This window comes from Lutra lutra, chromosome 18, assembly GCF_902655055.1.
Source record: "Lutra lutra chromosome 18, mLutLut1.2, whole genome shotgun sequence".
NCBI lineage: Eukaryota > Metazoa > Chordata > Mammalia > Carnivora > Mustelidae > Lutra > Lutra lutra.
This window is the reverse complement of record NC_062295.1, coordinates 22756005-22777848: the sequence shown is the minus strand read 5'-3', so window position 1 is coordinate 22777848 and position 21844 is coordinate 22756005. Positions and strand designations below refer to the sequence as shown.

At 48.8% G+C, this 21844-nt stretch overlaps 1 protein-coding gene and 1 pseudogene across 1 annotated transcript; both read left to right on the top strand.

Moving 5' to 3' along the window:
• The first annotated feature begins 3583 nt into the window (after positions 1–3583).
• LOC125090731 (ATP synthase subunit alpha, mitochondrial-like) lies at positions 3584–5349 on the top strand (annotated as a pseudogene).
• A 14801-nt stretch (positions 5350–20150) lies between these two features.
• Positions 20151–21588, top strand: NUPR1 (nuclear protein 1, transcriptional regulator). The gene is made up of 3 exons (XM_047714471.1): positions 20151–20418; positions 20801–20950; positions 21272–21588. Exons 1-2 carry the CDS (start codon positions 20304–20306, stop codon positions 20935–20937), a joined length of 252 nt encoding a protein of 83 aa, XP_047570427.1. The 5' UTR covers positions 20151–20303; the 3' UTR covers positions 20938–20950; positions 21272–21588.
• The last annotated feature ends 256 nt before the right edge of the window (positions 21589–21844 follow it).

The window sequence follows — 21844 nt, the reverse complement described above, 5'->3', positions numbered from 1 at the left end:
TCTGAAAGGTTTCAGGCTTTCTTACAAATTTGAGGCAAGGCCCAACACTATGAACTTCTTGGCTCCTGGCCCTCTCTTCTCAGCACTGATTTAGGAGCCACGCTGGCTATTTCTATCCACAGAGGGAACCACCATTCTGACATTTCTCACTACAGATGATTTCCCCCCATTCTGGAACTTCATAGAAATGTAATCATGGGGACGCCTGGGTGGCTCAGTTGGTTAAGCAGCTGCCTTCGGCTCAGGTCATGATCCCAGCGTCCTGGGATGGAGTCCCACATCGGGGTCCTTGCTCGGCAGGGAACCTGCTTCTCCCTCTGCCTCTGCTGCCACTTGGCCTGCCTGTGCTCGCTCGCCCTCTCTCTCTCTCTCTCTGGCAAATAAATAAATAAAATCTTAAAAAAAAAAAAAAAAAAAAAAAAAAGAAATGTAATCATGGGGCCCCTGAGTGGCTCAGTTGGTGGAACAACTGACTCCTGATTTCTGCTCAAGTCATGATCTCAAGGTCGTGAGATGGAGCCCTGAGCTGGGCTCTGCCAGTGCAAAGGGTCGCACAGGGTTGGCTCGGGATTCCCTCTCTCCCTCTGCCCCTTCCCCTGCTCACATATGCCTTCTCTCTACATAAATTAATTAAAATCTTTTAAAAAATGAGGAAATGTAATCGTGCCATCCACATTCTTTAGCGTATGGACTCTCTGAACGTGCGGCGTGTGTATCGGGAGTTTGTCCTTTTCTATCGCTGAGTGGTGTTCTCTCTCACGTGCATCTGAACAAACCTGTCTGGCCAGCTCTGTTCTGAGGGCACCTGGGCTCTTCCCAGCTTGGGGCCACCATGAATAAAACTAAGGAGCAGTCATACAGAAGTGTTTTAGGACATACGTTCGTTTTTTCTTAAGCCCTTGGTCCTGAGCTGGATGTGTGATTTTCCAAGAAAGTACCCAACCAGACTCTTCCCCCGAGAAGGTAGAGCAGATCCCACTCCCGCAACAACGAACGAAGTTTCATTTGCTCGCCATCCTTGCCCTGCACAGTGTGGCCATCTTCATTTCATTTAAAACCATTTCAGCCGTTCTGGCTAGCAGGAAGCGGATTCTCACTGCGCTTTCAATCTAGACATCTCCGGAGACCAATGAGGTTGAAGGTGCTGCCTTCCCACGCCCTTACTTGGCTTCCTTCATGTTCAAGTCCGTGGCTTTGTAGTAGTCACGAGGCTGTGCAACCATCACCGCCACCTGATTTTAGGATATCTTCAAGACCTCCCCAAATCTGTACCCAACGGCAGTCACTGCCCCCTACCCCCAGTCCCTCCTCTCCTCAGCCATGGGCAACTGTTCACAGATCTTTCTTTTCTGGACACTTCCTTAGAAACAGAATCACACAGCACGTGGCCTGAAGAGACTTGGCTTCCTTCACTGAGCACAGTATCTTCAAGGTTCGTCTGTACTGTCGGCTTGTATTTCGCTCCTTTTACAGCTGATATCCTGTGTACGGACAGACCTCATTGTTTTTGCATTCATCAGCTGATGGGACATTTAGGTAAAATGACTTTCACATCAAGAATCTGGGGGGCGCCTGGGTGGCTCAGTTGTTAAGCGTCTGCCTTCGGCTCAGGTCATGATCCCAGGCTCCTGGGATCGAGCCCCACATTGGGCTCTCTGCTCAGTGGGAAGCCTGCTTCTCCCTCTTGCACTAACCCTGCTTCTGTTCCCTCTTTCATTGTGTCTCTCTCTGTCAAATAAATAAATAAAATCTTAAAAAAAAAAATCTGGAATTCCTTCTGCATGGCTATCTCATTTCCAAGGTGAGTCTTTATTAGTGACAAGGCATGAAAAACAACAAACAAGAGACACCCCAGGGCCACCCTGTCTTCTGGGTACCCCCTCCTGCTGCACTTAACCAGTTAGGGGGTTGTCACTTGTTTTTGTGCGCGTGGGTACGCAGTTTATAATTGTTATTTGCAGAAGGCTTGGCGTAATACGAGCTACTCCACCACTACAGGAAGCGACCTCTGAGCATTCTCCCATCACCTTTCCTCTGTTTTGGTAATAGGACTCCAATTTCTCTTTGGGAAACTGTCCCTCCCCTTGGCTCCAAAGGTGGGAGTATTCCATTCTCCTGACCAACATGACTGGCTCAGGAAGATGTATGCGACCCAAGTCTGGTCCAAATCAACTTAATATCCTTGGCTAGGAGCCATCTACCTGCAGAGAGATACCCTCTTTCATTTGGTTGCTAAGAGAGTAGCAGGGAAGCCTGGAAATGATGGAGGCTTTTGCCTGCCTAAGAGAGAAACCAATGTGGAGAGAAATAGTGCTGAAAGACATAAAAAATCCTGGGGACATCAGTTTGGTTTCTGGATATAACCGTGCCTGAAGGTGCTAGACCCACGACTTTTCAGTTAGAGTCTAACAGACACTCCTCTTCTGCTTGAACTGGTTTGGGCTCACTTTCTGTTAACTGCAACTGGGAAGTCTGATAGGGACAAAGGACGTATTAACTGCTACTTATCCAGTCCAGACCTGCTCTCTAGCCCTTCTCTAAAAGCCAAGGCCTCATTCAAACAAATCCAAACAGGCTATACTTAAACCTCTCTAACATTAATCCTACAGAGCTTAAGATGTAAGCGCTTTGTTCTAAATCAAAGGGAAGGCAGGCTTCCAAGACCCTACGCTAAGATCCCATACTCTCAATCTGGCCACCATCACAACAACCTCCATTCATCAACGGGTTTGAAAAAAGTTAAGGAGATGCTCTTTTCTTTCCCCTAATACCTACCATGCTTCCAGACCAGAGCCTACACAAGAGATTCTCACTGAAACCTTATACTAATCCCATAAGCACACCCTCTCTATAGCTGGGGAAACAAGATCAGATTGGTTAAATTATGCGGGTAACTTGGAAAATACAGGTAACTGCAAAACTGCAAACTAAAACCTGTGCTCTCCCTCCCAATTTCAGGCCTTGTAACAAGCTCAGCTTATTCGATAGCAAAAGAGATGACAGAAGTAGAACCATTTCGTCTACCGGAAACTGTCATTTAACTGTCAATGGTGATTCATGGTGGTGCCTGATAAAAAGAGATAGAAAAATAAAGGGGATCAGGACAGTTATTCCTTACTGAATACCTACTATGCGCTAAGCACTTCTACATAGATTGACCCCATCTAACTCTCCTAATGGTCCTGCAGAGTGACTGCCGTACTCTTCATTTAGCACTGTGGAAACCAGAGTCTTGGAGAAATCAGGGACTTTACCCAGGTCACGCAAGTCGTAAGTGGTAGAAGTGGGACTCAAATCCAGATCTGACTCTACCACCTAAGTCTTAAGGCTCAAACAGCGCTTAGTACAATCAACATCCAAACCCCGTTGGTTCGATGTTCAACACACTGGCTTCTACTACATGGATACGGAGACCACAAATCCTGGAGCGATGTAAATTGGGTATTTTGTTTCAGTGCAGACGATACAGCAAAATTCTATAGGAGATTCAATGAAAGTCTCTGTAAGGCAGTCAGTCCGGAGGCTGTGGCTGCAGATGACCCCCTCCCCACCCCGCCACCCGCCCGGAGGAGAAACTGAGAAGATGCTGTCTGCGCACGTCGCCACAGCCATGGCCTGTGCCCTCCCTCGGCGGGCCAGGCTGTTCCCCAAAAATGCTTTGGGATCACCCTTCACTGCTGCAAGGAACCTCCATACCTCTAACACCTATCTTCGGAAGACTGGCACTGCTGAAGTGTCCTCTGTTCTTGAAGAGCATATTCTTAGGGCTGATACCTCTGTTGACCTTGAAGAGGCTGGCCGTGTCCTGAGCACTGATGATGGCAGTGCCCGTGTACGTGCGCTGAGAAATGTTCGGGCACAGGGAATGGTGGAGTTTTCTTCAGGTTTACAGGGTATGTCTCTGAACTTGGAAGCTGACGATGGTGGTATTGTTGTGTTTGGAAATGATAAACTAATTGAGGAAGGCTACTATCATGAAGAGAACAGGCGCCACCGGGGACGTTCCAGTTGGTGAGGAGTTACTGGGCCGTGCTGCAGATGCCCTTGGTAATGCCACTGATGGAAAGGGTCCAGTTGGTTCCCAGACCCATAGGGGAGTTGGCCTGAAAGGCCCTGGGATCGTTCCTTGAATCTCTGTGTGCAAACCAATGTAGACTGGCATGAAGGCTGCGGAGAGCTTGTTGCCCACTGGTCCTGGTCAGCGTGAGCAGGTTACTGGGGACCGACAGACTGGCAAAATACCAACGGCTTTGGATGCAATCATTAACCAGAAATGTTCCAACAATAGACCTGATGAAAAGCAGAAGCTACACAGTATCTACACTGCTGTTGGTCAGAGGGGACCCACGGGTACTCAGCTGGCGATGAGACCTCCAGATGCAAAGGCCGTGAGGTACACCGTTGTGGCTTTAGCTTCTCTCCTGACGCCGCTCCATTTCAGCACCTGGCTCCTTATCCTGGTGGTTCTATGGGAGAATATTTTAGATATAATGGCAAACATGCTTTGATCATCTACTGAACAGGCTGTCACTTACCGTCAGATGTCTCTGCTGCTCCGCCAGGCCCCTGTTCATGAGGCTGATCCCGTGTGTTCTACCTACACCACCGTCTGCTAGAGAAAGCAGCCAAAACGAATGCTTCCTTTGGTGGTGGCTCCTTGACTGCTTTCCCAGTCACAGAAACACGAGCTGGCGATGTGTCTGCTTATATTCCAACAGACGTCATTTCCACCACTGACGGACAGATCTTCTTGGAAACAGAGTTAGTTGTTCTACAGAGGAATCCTCCCTCCCATTATCGTTGGCTTGTCTGTGTCCCATGTGGGATCTGCTTCCCAAACCAGGGCCATGAAGGAGGTGGCAGGCACCACGAAGCTGGAATTGGCTCAGTATCATGAGGTTGCTGCCTTTGCCCAGTTCAGTTCTGACCTTGATGTTGCCACTTAACAACTCTTGAGTCACGGCATGCAACCGACTGAGTTGCTGAAGCAAGGACAGTATTCTTCCACAGCTACCAAAGAACAAGTGGCTGTTACTTATGCTGGTGGAAGAGGGTATCTTGATAAATTGGAGCCCGGAAAGATCACAAAATTTGAGCACGCTTTCCTGGCTCATGTCATCAGCCAGCACCAAGCCCTGTTGGGCATAGAAGGACGGATGGAAAGATCTCAGAACAGTCAGATGCTGAGCTGAAAGAGACTGTGACAAACTTCTTGGCTGGACCTGAAACTTAAACTCCTGTGGATTCCCATGAAATACCAGTTTGGTTTTGTTGTCGTTCATCCGACCAATCAGTTCCATTTGTAAAAGGATTACTCTCATACTCCAGATGTACAAAATTATGTTACAAATGAAGGCTGTAAGGACGCCCGGGTGGTTCAGTGGGTTAAGCCTCTGCCTTCAGCTCAGGTCATGATCCCAGGGTCCTGGGATCAAGCCCCGAGTCGGGCTCTCTGCTCAGCAGGGAGCCTGCTTCCTCCTCTCTCTATACCTGCCTCTCTGCCTACTTGTGATCTCTCTCTCTCTCTGTCAAATAAATAAAATCTTTAAAAAAAAAAAAAATGAAGGCTGTATATTGGGTTGGCCAAAAAAATAAAATAAAATCTTTGTAAGGCTCTTTGTACACAATTTTAGAACTGGGGTTCGAAAGGCCTGTGACTTACTACAGGTCCCCATTTCAAGCTCCAGAAGGTTGGGTCACTAAAGCTGCTGCTGATGGATGCTGATGGACCTAGCCCCTGAGAATAGGGTGCCCACAGTTGGGCCAGCTGATTATGAAACAAACACTGTGGTTTACAGAGCACCTTTTTCTTTTTTTTAAGGTTTTTTTTTTTTCTTTTGAAGCTAAATTTAAGCAATCTTTACACCCAACATGGGGCTTGAACTCATGACCCCAAGATCACGAGCCGCATGCTCCTCTGAGCCAGCCAGGCACCCCTACAAAACACTGCCAAGGCCCTTCTTCAGATCCCAGACAGCCCGACCCTCTCAAACAGCAACAGCACATGATGACCACAGTTAGCAATTCCAGAGCCCACATTCCAAACAAGCGCATGCTTTGGTGCTTCTGTCATGCCTGCCTGAAATGCTCCCTGATCCTTCCCCCTGTCTCCCCTGGGTCTCAAATTTGCTCATCTTTCAGGGTCCAAATCAACTAGCAGCAAAGCTAACACTTCTACAGTGGCGCTTACCAGCCTTCTTCACACTGGAGCACGCGCAGAACAGAATACTTACAGTCACATGTGAATGGCAGATTCGTGTAAAAGAACAAAGCTGCTCAGAGCCAGAAAAGTATGGCAGGGGGATCTGGCTGCCCCAGGCCCCACTCATCTGCCCTGATGCCAATGGCAATCAAATCTTCCAAAGCACAGTGGTCAACTTCTGTTCTTGCACTTGTCACACATACGCCGAGTGACTGTTTCACTTACCTGTCTCTCCTGGAGACCATGAACTCTTAGAAGACTGCCATGCAGTTGTATTCCTCTTTAATATTCCCCGCAACTTGCACAGGGCCTGGCACCTACTAAGTCTTCAGAATAGATCACTGAACCAAACTGAATCCTGAATATCTCTTAAAATAGTCTTTCAACAATTCCGGAGCTGGGCTATTAAATACCTTCACTCGAACCTCAGGAAAAAAAAAATGAGTTGCCTTTTTTTTTTTTTTTTTTTTTAAAGTAAGCTCCATGCCCGGCATGGAGCCCAACACAGTATGGAGTCCAATGTGGGCCAGACGTGGGTCCTGAACTCATGACCCCAAAATGCGAGGCCCGAACTTATGACCCCAAGATTAAGACCTGAGCTGAGATCAAGAGTTGGATGCTTAACCAACAGAGCCACCCAGGCACCCCAATTAGCTATTAGACTCTAAGGGGGACAGTCTACTCCCCACTTACGGAGAAGAGGTACTTCTCTATAAATTCATTCCCTCAGAAGTATTTGTCAAATACCCACTCTGTGACAAGCATGAGAAACAGACAACAGTGGGGCGTCTGGGTGGCTCAGTCCTTAAGTGTCTGTCTTCTGCTCAGGTCATGATCCCGGGGTCCTGGGATCGAGCCCCACATTGGGCTGCCTGCTCGGCGAGGCGCCTGCTTCTCCCTCTTCCACTCCCCCTGCTTATGATCCCTCTCTCTCTGTCAAAAGAAAGAAAGAAAGAAATAGACAACAGTGAATGACAAAAAAGTGTCTCTGCCTTGCTTACGAAATTCGGTCCAGAAAGGAACACAAACTTTAAACAAATACTTCTATATACTTATTAGTCGGTGAAGTAAACACTCTTAAAGGAACACAGAGAACACAATAGGTACATGGATAAATTTGAATAAACGATGACAGGGAATACTGAAAAACTGAAAACACAAATTCTCAGGCAAACAGGACCAAGCGCCAAAGAAAATATCTTTTTGACAGAGTATCTCTTTGAGAGACTAAGTGCCAGTAGTGAAACTTCAAAGCCTCAAGGGCAAATAGGTACTAAAAGGAAAGGGGGCGGATGCAAAACCCACCAAGAATAACTCAGTGTTTGGCCTAAGCAAGTGGAAGAATGGGAAGACTGGGGAAGGTGAAGGTATGTGAGAGGATAAGACTCAAAATTTCAGTTCTGGACATCTTTGAGATACCGATTTGAGACGTCAATCTGGGGTTCAAGGTAGAGCACTGGGTTGAAGACGAAAATCTGAGAGCGCCCGAGACGGTATTTATACTTAAAAGTCTTGAAACGGATAGCTCCGGAGAGCAAAGGAGAAACCAGAGAGCTGAGGCTAAAGAACAGAATGTTCCACAAATCAAATGAAAAACGTGCCCCATGAAAGGGCAGTGATGACCCGCACCAACCATTGCTTCGGGAGTGAGAACGAACAGAACACTGGATTTGGCGACCAAGGGACCACTGGTAGTTACAACGTAAGTGCTATCTCAAGTGGAGTGGCGGGGGCCTAGACTGGAGAGGGTTCAGAGACCTGGACCTCATGCTGCAAATGGGCGCAGAGAGACGAGGAGGCCACTGAAGTCTCTGGAGGGCGAATAGTTATCTCATTAACGGGAGCTTATTATCCTCAGACACCGTCTTCTCGCGCCTGGGCTCAGAACCCCGCCTCCGCCGCCTGCGCGCCCGGCACCGCGCTCGCCCGCTTCCCCTCCTGGCCGAGCCGGCCCGCGCACGCGCAGATCCTAACACCGCTGGCGCGGGCCCTCCCTTCCCTAGCCCCGCCTCTCCCCGCCCAGGGCGCGTGCGCACCGCCCCTCGAGAACCGCTTCTGGGAGGCTCGGGAATGGGAACGTACCGGGGGCGGGCGTGGGGGAGGGGGAGGGGGAGGGGGCAGGGACCCCCGGCCCTCCGCTACCTCCATTCCCCGGGGACCCCAGACCGCGACCCATCCCCACCTGACAAGCCACCGGCGGAATAGGCACGTCGCGCTCGCAATTACGACGGCAGGCGCGGGCGCGCCCCTCGAACCCTTTTTCAAATTCTGAAGATCATAACGCGCTTGCGTTCGAAGATTCGCGGCACGTCGAGACCCGCACACGCTTTTTTCCTTTTATGAGCCAGTCGCAGCGCGAACCCCCTCCACGCACGCGCCGTACTTTCTCTGTGACGTGCCGCGCTGCTCCTTGGGATATGTAGTTTTTACTTTGTATCACACTACGCCCGACTGGCCCGCTGAACGTTTTAACACGCTAGGGCACTCATGTTTTCAGCAACCTCTGTCATTCCCCCAAACCTCTGTAAGATAATTAAAAAAATTTTTTTTAAACCTCAAACTGCTCCAAAATATAAGGTCTATTTGAAAAAAATTTTAAACAAATTAAAACAAGCAGATCCGTAGACCCAGAAATTGCACTTTTATGGGAGATTTCCCAGGAACGTGTTAAGGACATGAATAAATATTAAACTAATTACTTTACATCTTAGTATCTTATGGTTTCTTACATAACCCCTACCAAAGCTTGAAATTAACATTTATTTCGTTTATTTTTACACTTGCCGGCTCAATAAGATTAGAATCATCTGTTTTGTTCACCTTTGTATTCCTAGTACTTAATACATTCCTAGTACCTATGAGGGCACATCACAGGCCCTCAATATTTGTCTATGCACTTAGAAGAATCTCAGACTTCAAGACAAACTGTTTCAGCCCCAAATTAACACAACATTTTTTTTTTGCCATCAAGCTTGTTTCTTTTTGAAGTCTCTATCTCACTGAATGGCCTGACCACCGACCCAGTCTCAGCTCTACATCCTGCATTTTTAAGAAGCTTATGCTGGCGAGGATTTCACAAATTTCGCGTTTGTAGAGGTCTCAGAAGTTGTCTCTCCTGAATGTCAACTATTGACCTTAGTCACAGAATTTATCTGTAATCTCTGATGTTTCTACTGTTAAACAACAAAAATTCGACTGAGTAACTTAAAAGGTGAAATTGGTTTTGTGGAATGATTCATGAATCAGGCAGCATCCCATCTGACAAATCAAAGGAGTTCCATCGAGCTGAAGAAAAGGAAAGGTTTTTGAAGATGGGGGGGGGAGGGTATTATTAGCCAAGAATACATTGTATCAGGCAAGGTCACCCTCCTAAGGGGAATGGATCACTAAATCTCCTAGTGCTGACCAAGAAATTCCATGTTGATTGGTTCAATAATAAATAGGAACAGTTCTCATTTGTTGGCCACATACTGTATATGTTAAATATGGTTTATGTGTTTCATTCGTATCACATGCTCCATCCACTTTTCATCTCCACCACATGTGCCCTGGTCTAAGCCACACTTGCCTAACAACTTTTCATCTCCACCACATGTGCCCTGGTCTAAGCCACACTTGCCTAAACAACTGTAAGACCTTTTAATTGTTTATCCCCAGATGTAGAGGTTGGGCTACTCTTTGCTTGCTTCCTGACAGACTGTAATCATTGGGCTCTGGATACCCTCTCTCTTGTTTATTCTATTTATGGCCCTTATTGCTTTACTTCTCCTCCCTTCCCCAGTGTGTGTGAGAGTGTCTTTGTCAAACACGCGTGTTGTCTTGTATGCATGGATTTTTAATTTACCTAAATGGTATTGTGCTATAAACCTCATTGAGTTTCTCATTTTTCCCACTCAGCACGATGCTTTTAAGACTTGTCCTTGGTGCTGTGTGTGCCTGTTACTTAGAATAACTGTGCAATATTTCATAATGGACACTCACATTGTCGTGTGATATGTGTCTAAATTGCGTGATGGATGTCCCAACTACTGGCTACCACAAACAGCGTCACCGAGAACAGTCTCAAGCCTGCCCCCTTGTGGCCAATGTGAGGATTTTTCTGGGCAGTATAACTGCCGGGTGAGACTAATAGCCCCTTAAATTGTCTGCCTTCATCCGTTTGTCCAGAGTGTTCTTCTTTTTTTCCCAGAAATCCCATTTTGCTAGCAACCTCTCAGTGTAGACGCGCACTGATGTGACTCACAAGAGACTGATGTGTAAACCAGAACCCGCTAAGTTATATGGGGAGATTTAAAACTGTGGTGCTGACCAGAACACTCCCTTTGCTTGGACAGCAGAGTCCCTTTCTGTAAGAAAGCCACAGTGGCAAAAAAAAAAAAAAAAACAACACTGGGCCCTCTGGTCTGCCCTTTAGTCTCACTGGATTGGAGCATCACATCTGAAATCCTTTCTAAAAAGCCTTGAAGTCACAAGGATCTTGACTGAAGGCCTCTTGAGGACCTGCAGAGGGAGTTACATAGCATGGCTTCCTAACACTCCCTTAACAACTTCCTAACACTCCCTTCACAGAGTTCCCCTGCTGAGGGCAATACTCACATCTCTCCCCTCTCTTTGCTTTCTCCCCCTTCAGAGCTGGCTTTTTGCCAAGGGGCTTCAGGCTCCTTCTGTGGAAAGCCAGATGCCCCTCTCTCACCTTGTCCCTGTTCATGCCTACCCATTACCCACTTGAACAAAACAAAAAAAGGCCTGAAGCCCACATCCATCTTGTTAGTTCTGATGACAGACCTACCTAGAGGTCATGTCACCCCCAGGGACGGCTGGACTCGCCAGGGAACATAGAGCTCCAGGCCCAAGAGATAGGAACGCTTGCTTACCATTCAAAGGAACATGAAAGAATTCAACCAAATGAGCTTACCCACGTGTAGACCTTCCTGGGACCAGACAGAGCAACACCAGAAGCAACTAAGTCACGTCCGTTAACACGACTTCATGGGTCTCCAATCAAAAGCATCCACCTTCTCAGAAGCTCCCCCCCGCCAAGCCTAGCCCCAGATTTTGCCCTTAAAAACCCTCACTTGTGGGGCGCCTGGGTGGCTCAGTGGGTTAAGCCGCTGCCTTCGGCTCCGGTCATGATCTCAGGGTCCTGGGATCGAGCCTGGGATCGAGGTCCTGGGATCTCTGCTCAGCAGGGAGCCTGCTTCCTCCCCTCTCTCTACCTGCCTCTCTGCCTGCTTGTGATCTCTCTCTGTCAAATAAATAAATAAAATCTTTAAAAAAAAAAAAAAACCCTCACTTGTAAGCCATCAGGGAGTGGGACTCTGGAGCATCAACTCCCTCAGTGACACCACACCAATAAATAGCCTATCTTCCTTCACGGCAAAAGCTTGGTGTCAGTGTTCATTGGCTTGCAGTGCATAGACTGACTGAACTCTCATTTGGTTTGGTTACGGGCTGTTCAGTTGGATCTGACCTCCCACGGGAGGCAGGTGGGGAAGCTGTTCACACTTACTGCTTCGTATCCCCAACACATACAAAAGAAGGCACAGCACGACCAGAAGGTGGCGTTGTGTGCATGGAACCTGAGGGAGGAAGGGGCTACAATACATTAGCTCTTAAAAAATGGCTTTAAGGGGCGCCTGGGTGGCTCAGCGGGTTGAGCCGCTGCCTTCGGCTCGGGTCATGATCTCAGGGTCCTGGGATCGAGCCCCGCATCGGGCTCTCTGCTCAGTGGGGAGCCTGCTTCTTCCTCTCTCTCTGCCTGCCTCTCTGCCTACTTGTGATCTCTCTCTGTCAAATAAATAAATGAAATCTTAAAAAAAAAATGGCTTTAATCCCCCATATCCCCTGTCACTTCTAAAATAGGTATACACTGTAGGAAGCCACACATTTCAGCAATCTAGAATCTGTAATGGAGAAAGTATACATTTTGCATTATCCTAGTCTAGGGTATGACCACTGTGTACCCTCCCCTGATCTCCTCTCCTCTCGTTTTTGTTTTTGTTCTTTTACAATAACTACAATGATTTTGCTTACAAAAATAAGATTAGCCTGAGGTTCCATGGGTGACAGCAGCTCCAAGATGATGGTCTTTATTATTTGAATATATTATTTGAATAGACTTTCCTCTGTTAGTATGGAATGTTGTATCAGATGGAACAGGCTCAGAGATCGCTTTGACGGACCCCTAGGATTCTCTGGACATTCCTCAGGCAGGATGCCCCCTTCGAAGACCAGTACTTCTTCTATAAGGGGTCCCAGAAGCACCTCACCATCCAGGAGTGGTTGGATAGAAAGTCAGCTAGATCGCATAAAACCTGGATTGGAATTTATACAGTCAAGGATTGTGAACCTACCCAAGAAGCCCTCACCAGAAATTTTAAGGTGATATTGTCCACTTTGTTTTGTTTCTTTTTTTAAGATTTTTATTTATTTGAGAGACAGAGAGAGAGATGAGAGATAACACAGGCAGGGGGAGGGGCAGAGGGAGAGGGAGGAGCAGACTCCCCACTGAGTGTGGGTTTCTCCCTCCTGGGGCTCTATCCCAGGACCAAAATCATGACCTGAGCCGAAGGCAGACACTTCACCCACTGAGCCACCCAGGTACCCCGTCCACCTGGTTATTTGAACAGACAACCGGACGTTAAGGACCTCTGTGTATTTATTCTACCAGGAACATGCCAAACTGCCCAGCAGAGAGAGTGAGCCTGTGAACACAGAAGTGACAGCATCAGACATCAGACACCATGACCCCAGCGAGAAATGGATTTGGGACTTGAAGAGACAGGACTCCTCACTGGAGGTAAATATCATCATTTTACAAAAGTGAACATTGTTGTTATGTATGTCCTTTTTTTGTATGTCCGCATTTTTGACGACTCAAGCTATGTTGACAAAGTGAAATTGATTGGAGAATATATGGTAACATGAGCTGAACAGACTGGCTTATAGGGCTGCTTGAGATTTTCTGAAATCCATTTTGTTCTGTTCTTCACGAGTGTAGCTGTATGCTGGGTGCCCTGGTGTCCTGACGTCCCCCACTCCTGAGCTCTGCAACGTGACCCAGTTGATATAAAAATTTTAGCTTAACCAAAAGTCTATACCATGCCTGGGTGACTGGGTGGCTCAGTTAGTTAAGTGTCTGCCTTTGGCTCAGGCTACAATCTCAGGGTCCTGGGGTGGAGTCCTGCATTGGGCTCCCGGCTCCGCAGGGAGTCTGCCTCTCCCTCTCCGTCTGCCCACCCCCATCCTGCTCATGCTCTCTGTCTCTCAAATCTTAAAAAAAGAAGAAGTCGTCTATACTACGCCTCTAAAGAGACAATGTAAGTTACAGGGTTTGGAAAAATCTTACTGTCTACACTTGGGTAAGTGGGAGCCACGTAAACTTCCTTCTTTCTATGCCAGATGATCTGTGTGCTGAAACATCACGTACTTGGCAATAGAACTAGAGAGACAGAGAGTATTTTAAAAATAACACCAAACTGGGGGTGTCTGGCTGGCTCAGTCAGAAGAGCATGAGTCTTGATTTTTGGCGTCGTGAGTTTGAGCCCCCATTGGGGGTAGAGATTACTTAAATCAATAAAACTTTTAAAAAAAGAATAATTGGGACGCCTGGGAGGCTCTTTCTCCCTGTCCTCCCTGTTCATGCTCTCTGTCACTATCTCTGTCCATCTCTCACAAATAAATAGATGACATCTTTTTAAAAAAGTAAAAAGATAAAGACTAATTAGGATTGTACATAATGTTTTGCAACGTGATTTTTTTCATTCACCAATGTATTACAGACGACTTTCTCCTCACAGCTGGAGACACAGCTTGTTCTGGTTAATGGCTACGGAGGATTTCATGGAAGGATCCTGATCACCTGATTACTTCTTGGTGGACGCTTAGGTTGTTTCCAGTTTTTCACTATTACGAGCAGAGTGGTATGGGGGGTGGGGATGAGTGTTTAACATTACTAGTGTAGGAACGCCTGGGTGGCTCAGTTGGTTAGGCCGCTGCCTTCAGCTCAGGTCATAATCCCAGTGTCCTGGGATCGAGTCCCACGTTGGGCTCCTTGCTCAGTGGGGAGTCCACTTCTCCCTCTGCCTCTGCCTGCCTCTCTGCCTGCTTGTGCTCTTTCTTTCTCTGATAAATAAATAAAATTTTTTTTTAAAAGCCTTTCGTTTAGGGACGCCTGGGTGGCTCAGTTGGTTAGGCGGCTGCCTTCGGCTCAGGTCATGATCCCAGCGTCCTAGGATCGAGTCCCACATCAGGCTCCTTGCTCAGCGGGGAGCCTGCTTCTCCCTCTGCCTCTGCCTACCACTCTGTCTGCCTGTGCTCATGCTCGCTCCCTCTCTCTCTCTAACAAATAAATAAATAAAATCTTTAAAAGCCTTTCGTTTAAAAAAAAAATTACTAGTATCACCAAACTGCCCATCAAAAGACTGCATCCAGGGTCTCCTGGGGGGCTCAGTCGATTAAGCGTCTGCCCTCTGTTCCGGTCCTGATCTCAGGGTCCTGGGGTGGAGCCTCACATCAGGCTCCCTGCTCAGCGGGGAGCCTGCTTCTCTCTCTTTCTCTGCCTCTCCCTTTGCTTGTGTGCTCTCTCTCTCCTCTCTTGTGGGCTTTCTCTCCAAGGAATAAACAAAAATCTTTAAAAAAAAAGATTACATCCCTTTATATTCAAGGTGATTCTATCACATAGCCAGGGATAACTGCACGTCAGCTGCTGGGCTCGGGGCTTCTCTGGGCTGCCGCTCTAAAGTCAATACAGACCCGTATTGTTTCACTGCATTTATGCTTCTGGGGTCTCCTTGGTACACAGTGATGGCCCCAAGCCGGCATGATGACATACTCTGCGTTCGAACCTGGGAATCTCCAGATCCTTGAAGCCAAAGATTTCTGCACATCCACCAGGCTGTCCAGGCTTTCCTGACTTGGGTGGTTTAACTCGGGCAGGTGGGTTTATCTTGCTGTCTTTCCCAGTCACTCTTGTTTAGGCTTCACTGCCTCTAGGAAGCCTGCCCTGATTCTCTTCTCACCCCTGCACCCTCCCCACCCTCCCCACTCCCATTGGGTTGGGTACCCTTCTGAGAGCTCCCCAGCCCCCTGGATTTAGTTCGGGCTGATCACGCTGGCTTGTAATAGGCATGCCTGTTGGGCAAGAGATTTCTTGGAGCATCGTGAAGGTACAATCACATGCAGAAAGAAAACAAACTTCCTTGTGGCTGATTACACATACACACCTTTTCCCACTGAGTCACCTTCTGGGCCCTGGAGGTCCGTGCCATGTGTTCCCCAAAGTCTCTTCTCTCTTGGCCACCCTCCCTCTGCCTGCCCTGCCCCGCCCAGGATCGAGACTTTATTTTTCCATCAAGTGCAAGATCAAGGACAGGGAGATGTTCTCTGCTGGCTCCGCAGAGGATGGCTCTAGTGTCTTCACAGTTTTCAGTGGGACTAGAGTTGGGCCTGTCAGTTCCCCCCAGAGCAGAGGACCTGGAAGCTTTAAAACCCACCATTCTTAAAATAGCTTCGTGAATTCAACTGATCATTTATTGAGCCCTGACTGTGGGCCAGGCCTGGAGGGTTACAGTAAAACAGACAAGATTCCTGCCCTTGTGAATGGTGATAATGGTAATTTATTGACCACTCACTCTGTTCCAGGCACTGGGCAGAGCCTTCACAAGAACTGGCCCTTTTAATCCTCACAACAATCCCTCCAGGTAGGTATTATTATCAATCTCATCATACAAATGAGGACACTGAGGTACAGAGAGGCTAAATAACTTGTCTGAGGGCAAGAACCCAGCTTTGGACCCAGGCTGTCTGGATGCACAGCCTAGTCCTTTAACCACTAACTAAACCAAACCAGGACTGCATTCTTTTTTTTTTTTTTTTTAAGATTTTATTTATTTATTTGACAGAGAGAGAGAGATCACAAGTAGGCAGCGAGGCAGGCAGAGAGAGAGAGGGGGAAGCAGGCTTCTCGCTGAGCAGAGAGCCCGATGTGGGGCTCGATCCCAGGACCCTGAGATCATGACCTGAGCTGAAGGCAGAGGCTTAATCCACTGAGCCACCCATGCGCCCCCAGGACTGTCTTCTTGGGGGAACAACTCATGGAGAAGTAAACAAAAAATTAGTGCTGACTGACTGTACAATATGGAGAAAGTTTAATAAAATGAGGGTAATTTGGGGGTGCATGGGGGCTCAGTCATTAAGTGTCTGCCTTCGGCTCAGCTCATGATCTCGGGGTCCTGGGATCAAGCCCCACATTGGGCTCCTTGCTCAGCAGAGAGTCTGCTTCTACCTCTGCCTCTGCTGTTCCCCCTGCTTGTGCTTACTCTCTATCAAATAGATAAATAAAATCTTTTTTTAAAAATTAGGGTAATGGGGTAAAAATGGGGCATTCTTAGCACCCAGCCTGGTCCAAAGTAGGGGGAGGGAGGGCAGGAAGAAGGAATCCCTGACAAGCACTTCACACACACACAGTTGCCAAACCTTTGCCAGTGTTTGGCCGGCTGTGCTGACTTAGAACCAGGCTGGAACTGGGATCAGGTAGACCTCAGCGGTGGGGAGAATCCTTCACCACTCACCAGCCTTGTGACCTTGAGCAAGTCTCTCTGAGCTTCAGTTTCCCTTCTTTGAAGATCACTGGAAAAAGCAGTCCACACCATGCTGGCTCGGGACCAAGCCCTTCCCCCCAACCCAGTGGTGCTCTCTCCATCTACCCTTTCCCGATGAGCAGATGGAAAGTCAGAAGTGAGCCCAAGAAGTGAGCTAGTTATGGGGAATTTGTGGGGGTGTTCTTGGTAGTCACAGTGACAGGCAGGCAGGCCGAGCAGGACAGTCACATGCAGAATTGTACCACATCCTGCAGGCATTTGAGTGTCCTGCTACACAGTCAAGAAGCAAAAACACTTATCTCCAATGACCTGAGCCTAGAACCTACCCCATCCCAGGTAGTGGTGAAACCCACCACCTTTTTTTTTTTTAAGATTTTATTTATTTATTTGACAGACAGAGATCACAAGTAGGCAGAGAGGCAGGCAGAGAGAGGGGGGGGGGAAGAAGGCTCCCCACTGAGCAGAGAGCCCGATGTGGGGCTCGATCCCGGGACCCTGAGATCATGACCCAAGCCAAAGGCAGAGACTTAACCCACTGAGCCACCCAGGCGTCCCAGCCCACTGCCTTGGAAGAACCCCATATCTTGGGCGCCTGGGGGGCTCAGTCGTGAAGCGTCTGCCTTTGGCTTAGGTCATGATCCTGGGTCCTGGGATCAAGCCCCATCTCGGGCTCCCTGCTCAGCGGGGAGCCAGCTTCTCCCTTTCCCTCTGCCCCTCCCCAGTGCTCCTACTCTCTCTCAAATAAATAAATAAAATCTTAAAAAAAAAAAAAAAAGAACCCATATCTCCTTGTGGTTTCCACCTTAATTTGTCTGGGTATGTTATCTTTGCTTATGATTATTTTGCTCTTTCTCTTACCGTGGAGTGTGTTATTATTAGTGGGGAGGAAAACTTCTCCTCCTAGCCTTCAGTACCTTCCAGCTGGACTAAGAATTAAATTGAGGGGCACCTGGGTGGCTCAGTGGGTTAAAGCCACTGCCTTCGGCTCAGGTCATGATCCCAGGGTCCTGGGATCGAGCCCCACATCGGGCTCTCTGCTCATCGGGGAACCTGCTACCCCGACCCCCGCCACCTACTTGTGATATCTGTCTGTCGGGTAAATGAGTGAAATCTTTTTTTTTTTTTTTAAGATTTTATTTATTTACTTGACAGAAAGATCACAAGCAGGCAGAGAGGCAGGCAGAGAGAGAGGAGGAAGCAGGCTCCCTGCCGAGCAGAGAGCCCGATGCGGGGCTCGATCCCATGACTCTGAGATCATGACCCCAGCCGAAGGCAGCGGCTTAACCCACTGAGCCACCCAGGCGCCCCAAATGAGTGAAATCTTTAAAAAAAAAAAAAAAAGAATTAAATTGACACGAGACAGATTAGCAACCCAGAAAAGCAAAGTTTTATTATGTGTGTCATGTGTCATGAAATTAAGACCTCAGGAAATGACTGAGGCAGGTAGTTTTTATCTTTTTAGACAAAGAGACTATAAAACTAGGAGGAATTGAAAGGACATAGAAAACTTTGTAAATTAGTAAAAAAAAAAAAAAAAAAGAAAGAAAAAAAGAAAGGATGTCTCTTTACCTCCTGGTCCAGGGAGTGGATCTTTTACTTGGGAATTTTATGTCCTGCTTTCCGGCGTTCAGAGGAGGGTCTGAGAGCCCTCCTCACACCGGTTGTCTCTTAGATAATTTTTATTTAAAATAACCAACATGCAAAAGCGGCACATTTGGGGGTGGCCTTCCCCGGGGCTCTTACGTAATTATCCCAAACTGTGTTTTATTCAAGTGACCTCACTTTCATTTCCTGGATATTCAAGAATTCACAAATCAACCAAACCTGAAAAACAAAAACTAAATTTAATTCTGGCTCAGGTCAGGGAGAAACGCAAGCAGAAGTATCTCTTCTTGTGAAGCAAAGGACGGGACTGGGTTATTACAGGGTTTGGTGGGGGGGAGGTGAAATTAGGTAACACTGAGAGGAAACAGTGTTCGAATGGACTCACAGCGAAGTGGGAACGGGAGCAGAGAATGACCACCCACTTGGCCCTGCCCCAGCCTGTCCTATTGTACTGGAGACCACTGAGGTTAAAAAAAATTAAAAAGGTGGAAGGTTGTATCTGCCTCCTTTCCTGCCCGGGACCATGGGAGCCGACCCATATACCTCAGTGAAAACATGAGTGGACAGGGAGTGGCCTCTCTGGGTCAGATCGGCAGATCCCTCCAGGCGAAGGTGGAAAATACCAGTTTCATGCGTTTCTTCTCCAAATCCCTTTCCTTAATTCATATGAAATAGGTCCAAACACCTGTGGACTTCATAATGTCTTCTACCCCAGTATATCCACGTTGTGAAAGACATTATTTCATTATAAATCGACTTCCTGGGGCGCCTGGGTGGCTCATTGGTTATGTGCCTGCCTTCGGCTTAGCTCATGATCTTGGGGTCCTGGGATCGAGTCCCCTCCACCACTACCACATTGGGCTCCCTGCTCAGCGGGGAGTCTGCTTCTCCCCCTTCCCTCCCCCTTGCTCATGCTCTCTCAAATGAATAAATAAATCTTAAAAGAAAAATTTTAAAAAAATTGGTTTCCTTTTACGTCTGCTTTACCTTCTAGGGACGGCACGATTGAGCTGTTTGGAAATTCTGTGGATAACTCCTTCGTTGCAGTGTACATGGTACCAGGCACCTTGGCAAGGGTCCTTCCCTGTGGACTCTCGCTCGATTCTCTTGCCAACTCTGGGAGGTCAACGAAGCTATCATCGTCCTCGTTTTTACAGTTGAGAAAACCAGGGCACAGAGAGGGAAGGTGACATGTTTGGGGTCACCCAGAAAGTAGCAGATGAAAGGATTGAGCCCAGGGCCGCTGGCTCCAGAATCCATACTCTTAACCACTCTGCTAGGCTCCCTCTCGGGTGAGGGAAACTCCCTAGGGACCCACTCCCCCCCGCAGCTCGGGATATTAAGGGGGCTTTCCAGAAGTTTCCTATCGAAAAGGGGCGTTGGGTGCGTTAGGGGTGAGAACCACTGACCTAGTTTGGGGTGTGTTCTTCTCTCCACCATCTGCCACCCTGGGTGTCTGAGCCAGAACTGGGTGGGGGTCAGCTGTGTGGCAGGGGGAGGGGACCGACCAGAAGGGGTCAGCCAGGTGAGGCCCTCAGATTCCCACTGGCCATGATCCCAAGGACTGTTTATGTTCACACTCTGCCTCTTTCCTCCTCCTCCCTCAGGGGCGGGGATCTCCTCTGTGGAAAAATACCCAGATGGGCGAGCCCCAGTCAGAGGGAGGAGATGAGGGAAAGGGGCTGGGACTCACACGACCGAGTCTTTCCCCCTCGTGATTGCTGTTTACTGGGTCAGGTTCTGGGAAAGGGCCAGATTGCATCAGACAGAGCCTGAAGAGGACACGTGGCCCTATAAGTCGGGCTGGTGACCAGGGAGGTGTGGAGAAACCAGACACAAACAGAGCTTTCGAAGACGACAGAGAGAGAGACAACGAGAGAGAGAGAGAGTCCGGTATGAAGGCCAGTTTTCCGAGAGCAGCCAGCCCAGCCCAACAGCCCGGAGGCCCAGAGGACGGAGACCCCAGCCTGGATGAGTACGAGCTCTATGGCCTATCTCACTCCTACCTGGGTAAGGTCTGGCCCCATCACCTTCCTGCTTCCTCCACACCCCCAACTAGGATTCCTCCGTGGCCTTCTCCCCACCCTCCAACCCATTCTCCACCCTGTTCACTTGACCCCTCAAGTCACCCCTTTCCAACCCCTCTTCCATTGAGGGCTGTCCTGTTCAGCCCTGGGACCTCGCGCACCCCTAGAATATGGGAGCAACAAGAGACCATCGGGGGCCCCTCACTCCACGTTGGGGGCAACGGGGGTCCTGACTGCCCCAAAGCTATGCGGCCACCGCTCCCCAGTCTCCCTCCTTCCACCCTGCACTCCCGGCACCCCTCTGCCTCTCCTTGGATGTACCAGGCCTCCGTCCACCTCACCCCAGCCTCTTGCCCGGTTCCCAGGAGCAGGAGGCCGGAAAGGTCGCACCAAGAGAGAAGCTGCCGCCAACACCAACCGCCCCAGCCCTGGAGGCCATGAGAGGAAGCTGGTGACCAAGCTCCAGAATACGGAGAGGAAAAGACGAGGGGCACGGTCCTGAGACAGACCTGGAAGTAAGGAGTCAGGGGACCCAGGGGGCCCTCTGCCTGGGAAGGACATGTCTGAATGTGTGTGGTCGGGTGGGAAGAAGGGATCCAGGGACTCTGGCCTCAACTCAGAATAAAACAAGACACACACTCAACTCCGAGGGTCCTAGGGACCAGAGCAAAGGGGGAAATGCAGAATCTTTCCAATTGGAGGGAAATTTGGCTAACGGGGAGGGAAACAGAGTCCCAGGGAGGAGAGTGTCCTTCTCTGGAGACACAGAGCGAGTGACCAGGAGAGGCAGGGTGAGAACCCAGGATGAGAACGGTCCCTTTCTTCCCTTGCCCTAGGTGAGGCCGGAGCACACAGCGATGGAGACAGGACCACGGAGAATCGGAGCATCAGAGAATTGGCATCTGGGGTGGGGCCCAGGCCTGCTTGTCCTCCCACCACACCACCCCCGGACTTACCCTACCTGACTGAGGCTCCGAGGGGCCACCAAGGAAGTGCCCCCAGTCCCAGCAAAAGGACAAGATAGGGAGCAAGAGGCAGGGAATGGAAGGGCAGTCGCCAAAAAAAAAAAAAAAAAAGCCCCTAAAAAAGAAAGACAGTGAAGAAACTGGACCTCCCTAAGGGCGGGAAGGACAATAAAGAAAGTACACCTGCAGCTTGTGTGTGGCATCTGTCCCCCCTCGGCCCAGGGTCGTGCGTCTGCCTGCGCGGGGGCTGCATTTGCACGAACCAATGAGAACCGGTTTTGTCAGTGTCTGTATTTGGTCGTGCGCCCGGGAGAGTGTGTCCCGGGTTTGGTTCTCCTGGACGGGAAGAGGCCAGTGTGTTTCCTTTTGTTTTATTTTGGTGCCCAATGTTCTGGCCAAGGTGTCTCCATGATTTCTTACGAAATGCAAGAAAAATTCCTGTTT